The sequence below is a fragment of the Alosa alosa genome, chromosome 2 (assembly GCF_017589495.1).
Source record: "Alosa alosa isolate M-15738 ecotype Scorff River chromosome 2, AALO_Geno_1.1, whole genome shotgun sequence".
Taxonomy (NCBI): domain Eukaryota; kingdom Metazoa; phylum Chordata; class Actinopteri; order Clupeiformes; family Clupeidae; genus Alosa; species Alosa alosa.
The window spans coordinates 5,488,308-5,496,435 of NC_063190.1; the positions used below are offsets into that span (position 1 = coordinate 5,488,308).

At 42.1% G+C, this 8,128-nt stretch overlaps 1 protein-coding gene across 2 annotated transcripts; it reads right to left on the reverse strand.

Annotated features, from left to right (window-relative positions):
- Window positions 1-273: 273 nt before the first annotated feature.
- si:ch211-284e13.6 lies at window positions 274-4,319 on the reverse strand. 2 transcript variants are annotated; one of them, XM_048235753.1, is made up of 3 exons: window positions 3,980-4,319; window positions 1,241-2,285; window positions 274-1,059 (listed from the first exon to the last, which is right to left on the reverse strand). In XM_048235753.1, exon 2 carries the CDS (start codon window positions 2,258-2,260, stop codon window positions 1,247-1,249), a length of 1,014 nt encoding a protein of 337 aa, XP_048091710.1. In that variant the 5' UTR covers window positions 2,261-2,285; window positions 3,980-4,319; the 3' UTR covers window positions 274-1,059; window positions 1,241-1,246. The 2 variants fall into 2 exon arrangements, with proteins under 2 accessions (XP_048091710.1, XP_048091702.1); XM_048235745.1 differs by having other exon boundaries at window positions 3,975-4,319.
- Window positions 4,320-8,128: the final 3,809 nt, after the last annotated feature.

An 8,128-nucleotide genomic window follows, 5' to 3' on the forward strand; every position in this document is an offset into this window, starting at 1 on the left:
TGTTATCTTCAGTGGTAGGTCAGAAAAGAAGAGGTGATGAAAGATACAGATACAGTAGTTCTGCATTGTTTTTGTTCAGTAGCTTATGCTGCCATCTACAGGCTTCAGACAGATAAGGTCAGGTGGCGTCATGGTGCTCCAGTTTTGAAGCTACTAATCCAATTTTGGTGTGAGTGGACCACAAGGTGTGTGTGTGTGTGTGTGTGTGTGTGTGTGTGTGTGTGTGTGTCTTTCCTACAAGAACAACTAACAAGTTTTAACAGAAAACTCAGATTTAAGCAATTGTACAAAATCTTTAATGCAACCACAAGTTAAAAGTTTTAGACATTTGAAAACATAATTAAAAAAAGTTGTTTAATAAATTCTAGCCTAGAAGCAACAGCAGTCAATTAAAAGTATTTATAAAACATTACAATACAAAGAAAGAAGAAAAAGATCATAGAACAAATTATAAAGAAGACTTTTTTTTTTGCTTCTGCAGCATTTGCAATAGCCACAGGGTTTGGAGGCACCCAAGCTCACTGTGGGTAAGCTCACAGGCATCCCCAGTGCAACTAGCTGCACATCATTCACTTGCGCTAGAGACGCCATGACACCTCACCCACCCCACAATAGCATGTAAACAAGCAAAACACTGCCATCCCTTTTAAAGAAAAAAATTAAAGCTAAGATTTCTCCTGTGCCCACTGCAAAAAAAGAATGTGCACTCTCTCTCTCTCAGGCATATTATTTCTCAAGTTAATGAAAAAGCACAACATTACACATGTCCATTGTCAAGATCTTGTACTCTTCTCTAGTGCCAAAAAGTTAACAAACAGAATAACTTGTCGTATGACCAAGGATATTCTTCCTGGACTTTCGTATTTTTTGCGTTTTTGTTCGTATCATCAGTCTAAGTAGACATCATGTGAAAGCGGTGTGCTCAGCATGGTTGAAGTGCCATCTCACTCTAGCCCAGTGAAACAGAGTCCTGTGCTGACGTGTAGTTGCTCTGCTGCCCATGGCTCACACACAGCTGACCAGTAGCTATGACGGCATCTCCCAGCATCTATGGAGGGCCTGTTCAGACAAGACACACACAATAATCAGATTATTTTTGTCAGTGCAAATACTGTATTCGTGTTATCTTTTGTCTCGTGGCCAATCTTGAGCAAACTATAGTGAGTATAGTATAGTATAGTCAACATTAATGATGTAAAATCAAATTGGGATGCTCTTTTAAAGTAACATCTGGACTCACTTTGCCTCAGTGTTTTTCTTGATGCTTTCTAAGCTCCTCTGGACCAGCGAACATCTTTTGGCAAATAGTGCAGACAGACTGTGAGTGGACATTGCTGGCCACCTGCGCGGAGTCTGGATAGCCTGCCAGGTGGTCCTGAGGATGATGCCTCGTTGGCGTCTCCTTTCCAGGGTGCAAATTGATCACAGATGGCCGAGTGCCCTTCAAACCAGGCCGGGGTGACGCTCTGTCTGGGTCTGGGCTTGCTGTTGGCCTACGATGATAGCCTGGCGTCATGGACAATGCCGGGCCCTGATCCGAAGGGCCTTTCAGAACCCTTGTTTTTGATGCAGTTGATGAAGGTATGCGTGGGGGTGGAGCTGTATGCTGTCGTTTATGTGAGGTGAGTGGTGCTGGGCTTGGACGCTCCTCTGCCAGATCTCTCCTTGGTAAAGGAAATGCTGCGCACTCCCCCTGTTGCACATGACCTGTGTCTGAGGTGTCACTTGGTGCTGTCTGTGTGGCCTGGTCCTCCCTCGTTGAGCCGCTCTGAGAGGGGGTCCTCTCCACTGTCTTGGCCCCACTGCCATTATCGCCCCTGGGCTGAGGCAGGCCTGAGCTCCAGCTCTCCAGAGGAGGCACAGACAGCTGCTGGATGCAGTGGTAGAGCGAGGGGTAGTCCACGTACTTGAACTTGGGCGCCCTCTCCTTGGGGCTAGCTGGCGTGAGTCCAGGAGAGGGTCTACCCCTGTCCCTGTCCAGGCCCATGCGGCAGCCGGCCAGCCAGCTCTCCAGCGGTGGCACACTCAGCTGCTGGATGCACTGGTGCAGTGAGGGGAAGTCCACATACTGGAACCGGGGAACCTTGCAGGGAATGCCGGACCCCTCGTTGCGCTTCGTGATCCGGTCGGGCGTGGAACTCACGGCGTTGCTCTGCTCCCGGGCACGGATCCTCCGTCGCTCCCGCTCTGATTGGATGGTTGTTGGTGTGAACTTTGACCCTCTACTCCCTGGCAGAGAGCAGTGACTCTTATCGTCCATGACCAAACACTGAGACAGTCAGTTCCTACAAAAAAATATATTGAGAGTTGTTAAAGCTTTTTAACCCATTTGTAAAGTGGTTATACCACAAATAGATAAACCAGTGCCTTAAAGTGAAATATATTGCCTGTCTAATAAAGGGAATTATTTTACAAACAAATCCATCTCTTTTGTACAGATAACTTGCTGTGCACTCAAGACAAGACAAGACTCAAGATGTGCAATCTCTGTCGAAAGAAAGAAGAATTGCTCTAGTGTTTTCCAACAGACCTCCTCCTCTATGGAGGCGCAAGTGCATAATATGACGGACCAGAATGGCCACTGAACGTATTCCTGTGAGGATTTCCCTCCGTGAGAGAGCGAAACGAGGCGATAGCCTAGGGTGGGTTTGGCCTCTCAGCGGGGCCATAATGGCTTGTTGATAATAAGTGGGAAACTGAGCTGAGTTTGAGATGCTGGGAGCTGCTCCCGCAACCCTGTGTCAGGGATATAAATAGGGTTGCAGGTATGAAGTGAGTGAGGAAAGTAGGTCAGAGCCCAACTGATCGCATTCATCAGAGGCCCCAAAAACAAAATATCTGTCACACACTCAAACAACCAATGATTTAGAAACACGTGACAAATAAAATGAAAGAACATCTGAAAATCCCTCACCCCAAAAGCCAGATCTGTGTTGATCTAGCATGTTGAAAATGCAATAAATGAATGGAAAGAATATTTGTGATAACAAGTTTAGTTGTTTTAATGTTAAGCCTCTTTACTCTTTTGGCCAAGGGTTAAAAAAAAGTTCTAAATGTATTTCAATATTTGATTAGGATTTGTGTCAACATTGTGAGTAGCTAGCTCAAACTTAAATGCAAACATCAGTTGGACTGAACATCCCTTGTTGAAAAAATAGGTCACTTTATATCTTTTATTGACATATTTTGTTCAAATAACTGGTGGTGGACATTAGAAGGACTGAACTTTTCTTCAACATGTCACGCCAACATATAAAATAAAGTTATCATTCAATGGTAGGGTAGGTTATAAACAATGGCTATTATTGGGTCATGGCTTTTAATTTTATTGAATCTTCTGAAGACTGCCTGACAGAGTTAAAAACACCCACAAGAACTAACCCTGGAACCGCGCCGAGCTGTGAGGAGGGGAGGGGGGAAACTGCTCTACATTTATACTCGTTGTGTTGTGTATGAGGAATTGGGTCACGCGCGGTGGCCTACATTTCGAGGGTTTGTTGTCTTCGCTTTTCCCTCCCCACATTTATTTCGGCTGGCCCCGCCCTCGATGCTCGAACTGTGCGCTAGTAATGAGGATACTGCGACCAGCTCGCAGTAGGTTATTCTGTCAAGTGAACCACTATAGAATCTAAATATTCAAAACTATATAATACTCAAACAAATCGTTTAAAAACATTTTAACACCTGATTAATGTCTGTCAAGCCTAGTCTGGACAAGTTGAGCCACGGCCCTTTACGCACACGAACAGTCAATATTTACATAATGTATAACATCCTACAATTGATTATGTTACACTAAGACACCTTGTTTAAAATGTCAACTTAGTAGCTGAACAATTTACCTACACAGAAAATCACTCATACGGAATAATAAGATATAACTATATCAACTACAGCATCATGTAAACTTACGTTTCCTAAAATTGTATAAAATAACATTCCATCACGTCACATTCTGTGTTCAGAAACATTACCTTACGTTATCGTTGTTCCTGGAAGTCCGCGGTGCACGTGATGGTTCTTGTCACTGTTGGTGATATGCTCCGCATCATGTGAGATTCAAGTGCGAATAGTTAGGGTTAAATCAACTAGTGATACGCCACACGCTTCCATCTAAGCACTGAACTGGTGAATAAAGTAAACGTGAACACGAAAAAAATGTGATAAGGCGCCTGGTTTCTTTACAATCTTCAGACTATTGAGATTATGTCTTACAGAGATAGCAACATCATTTCATTTTGACACTAGTTACTGATCTACTTGCATAAGGAACAGTTGCTTGGTGTGTTAAATGTGGTTTAGCCCTGAAAGCCGCTACTCTTAAGTGTGACGGACTGTAGCAAAGGCCAATGGTAATATGGTCACGTTTCACAGCACTCTAATAAAATCCGCCTCCTCGGTGTACAATAGTCCAATCATTGAGCTATCAGTGGGCATATGGGTGGAGCGTCCCTGCCCTACTTCGCTGGATGCGATTCAGGTCGTTTGTAGTTTATCCTACATATCTTATGGATCACGACCAATCCACAGCACATTAATCAATTGTAGCCCAAATAAGAAAGGTGGCAACGTTGGGAAGATTTTAGTGGACTCAGACATGACCACAGGATAGCCTAATTAGAAATAACCTTTATTGTATGTACAGTATCTAACTACAACTGATTTAACATCCCTACCCCTAGTGACATCACCCAAATACTTCATCACATCCCCTGTTTCTTTATACATAATCCACTTGTGACTTACTATGGAGGAGGGTGGGGACAGCCTAGGATTGGAGTCACTGTTCATCCCTCTAACTTCATTGTAACCTAGATGTTGGTTGGTGACATATTGTGCTCAGGGCTGTCAACTCTTGAGCTCAGCTTGGAGTGAGACCAATAACGTGCATGCTAACTTGTATTTGGCATAGGGCCTTAGTAGGTCACTAGACATTAGACCAGGGGTCTTCAACCTTTTTCAGCTCAAGGACCCTTTGGCTAAGAGAGACACTGAGCACGGACTGACTAACTGTAATTCAAGTACAGTATGCAACCGAACGGACAGCATAGGGAGAGACATTCTACAAATGTTCATCCTAAAAAGATGGTGTGGGTGATTGACCTTATTCAGAGATCATGAAATCAAGTATACTATCTGCTGAATTGTTATCTTCCTCCAAACAATGCATAATACTTCTCTATTCTGTATAGGCGAATCAAGTGAACAGCTGATACATTTTGGCCTGCACTATTAAGGGAAACAAATTAAACACTATAAACTATATATTTTCTAAAAACATATAACCTCTAGATGACAACACCAGTTAAAACATTTCCCATCTTCCTCCATGCCATGCACAATACATTGCCCTCTATTCTGTCTAGGCAATTCCAGTGTAAAGCAGATACATTTTGGCCTATACTGTCTAGGGAAAACAAATTAAACACCCTAAACTATATATATTCTGAAAGCATATACCCTCTAGATGAGATATAACACCATTTAAAACATTTCCCATCTTCCTCCATACCATGCACAATACATTGCCCTCTTTTATTTATAGGTGAATCTGGTGTAAAGCGGATATATTTTGGCATGTACATTCAAGGGAGAACAAATTAAACACCCTAAACTATATATTTACTAAAAGCATATACCCTTCAGATGAGATACAATACCAGTTAAGACATGTCTCATCTTCCTCCATGCCATGGACATGGTACATATTCCTGATTGATTGTATCAAAAACGCATTGATTTTAATATAGGCCTGAACAAGGTAGAGCATTTCAAAATGTTCAGTGTTAACATTTAAAATCATATTATTGTTTAATTTCACCATCATTTGACCTCAAATTTACCACTGTAGGCTGAATAGTAATTGAGATATAGCCATTGTAACCTTTTGGCAGCCATTGAAAATGACCCCTTACTCAAGGTCAGATTTTACTAGATTTTTAGTATGTTATTTAGCATATCCAACAGTACCAGAATCCATGAAAAAAAACCTTTTGTATAATTTTTTTTGACGTTGAACCCTATATTGGCCTGCCTAAAGCACCGAATGTCATTCTTAACAGTTACTAATAAAATTACTAATACAATTAGGTATTGTGACGCTTCTAATTTCAGGGTATTGCGATACTTTTGTAGTATTGGTGCACCGTGCAACACTAGTCAAAGGAGAACAAACACGTTTAGTTTGTGGAGAGACAGCAGATACAATGATGCAATATCGCAGAGCCTACCAAATGAGAGGTCTGACCCTGGTGACTGGCACAGATTCTGGGACATATGGAGGTCATGTGTTTTGACGCAATATAGCTAATTGGTGCAAATGTTCACACAGTGATCACATGATTGCATGTTAACTCTAAGGTAGCCTATATGTTATTTTAGGAATGAATAGAAAGCATCTTTTCTATGCTGATTATGTTTATTTAGCCTATAGGATGTTTTTTTATTTTTGGAAGAGGGAAAAAAATGCTTCAGATAAAATAACTAGATGTACCGCATAGCGGTACAAAATATGACCGCCGCTCAGTCCTGTACATCCGTTCCGCGAAAATAAATCACACTTCAATTTGTCTCCATCTTTTACTCCATCCCCCACTCTTGAAACTTTTGTGTATGCTTGTTTGGCATGCCTGAGTGTGTGTGTGCGGCTGCACAGAAAGTAGCCTACTGGTGCTGAAAAGGTGACTAGATTGTAGAATAGCCAAAGAAGATGTAGCATTGTTATAAAACCTTTAAAATCTCTAAACAATAACAAGTAGGGCAGTTCATCACAGTTCATCCATTGCAACTAGATTGATGAAAGGTCACGTACACCTGTAGGCTACATTGTATTTGGGAAAAGCAAAAGGTATCAGCATAATGTTATTTATTTATTTATTTATAAACAAAAACATCTCTGTCAGTTCCATGCCGTTTTCAACAGCTATCAAAAACAAAGGTCATTTTTGGATGGATGGATTTTTTGTGAATGTTCTTCTACATAAGATTTTAGTCATCTTTAGTTCATGTGATACTTTATTGTCAATGCACAAATTAAGTAATAGTCTGAAACGTTATTGTTAATGCACAAATTAAGTAACAGTAGTCTGAAACGAAGCTACAGGTAGGCCTATTTGCAACATAAATTGTCAATTGGCTGTGCTGGCGAAACAAACAAAATCTCCTTTGGAAACCAATGGCTTACAGTATCAAGCGGACTTAAATTGCAATATCGTTGCGAAAAGTTGTAATAAAATTCACGCAGCTCCATGAGTCAAGGAAAGCGCGAATGAAGTAGCCACTTCTAAATGGGACCCTCTACACAGTAGCTTAAGGTGTGTTGCTAAAGCAGCCATAATGAAATGAAGGTGTCATTGTTTGGATACTTCACACACACGTGCTTTTTAATTTCACAGACTACAACTACCAAGCTGGAATCAAAGCACATCGATTCCACTTTCACACCCTGCACGCACAAATAAAATAAACAAATAAACAGGCGTCTCAGTCTCACGCATGTAGGCTATAGGTAAAACTGTATCAGACCAGTGTAACGTTGGTAAATCTTCCATTGCACAGAATGATTTTTGTAGCACGTGCAACAAATGACAGTCGAAAGATACAATTACAGTGCTGCTATCAATTTGCTTGGTATAACCGCATTTATAGTTTTCTACAAATGCAATCAAATTGGCCTCCATCACTCAACCAACGCTAACGGTAACATTACCCGGATCCAAGCCGCTCCTGTACGGGACTGGGCCAGCGCTGCTCCATTTCCAGATCAGATCCGTGAAACGGAGCCTGATCACTTCTTGGCGATGTGCGTTTGGACGCTGGACCGTGTCCGTTTAACGGACCAGACGCGGATGGAATGTTAGGTGTGGGCCAGCTCCACCCCAGTGTGGTTTTACTGTTTTGGTACGAGAGTGGGCCAGCGCTGACCCATCTCCGGTGCAGAGCCATGAAACGAATCCTGACCACTTTTGGCCCGTTGTGCGTTTGGACGCTGGACCATGTCTGTGAGATGGATCTGGGCCGAGTCGCATGGTAGGTGTGGGCCAGATCCACCCCAGTGTGGTTTTGCTATCTGGGTACCTAGGTCCTTATTGATATTATAAGATTAACGTACCTGCAGTAAAAACCAAGC

Bases quoted from the DNA above. Each gene is read 5' to 3' on its own strand.
- si:ch211-284e13.6 (XM_048235753.1), bottom strand. From the start codon at position 2,260: ATGGACGATAAGAGTCACTGCTCTCTGCCAGGGAGTAGAGGGTCAAAG.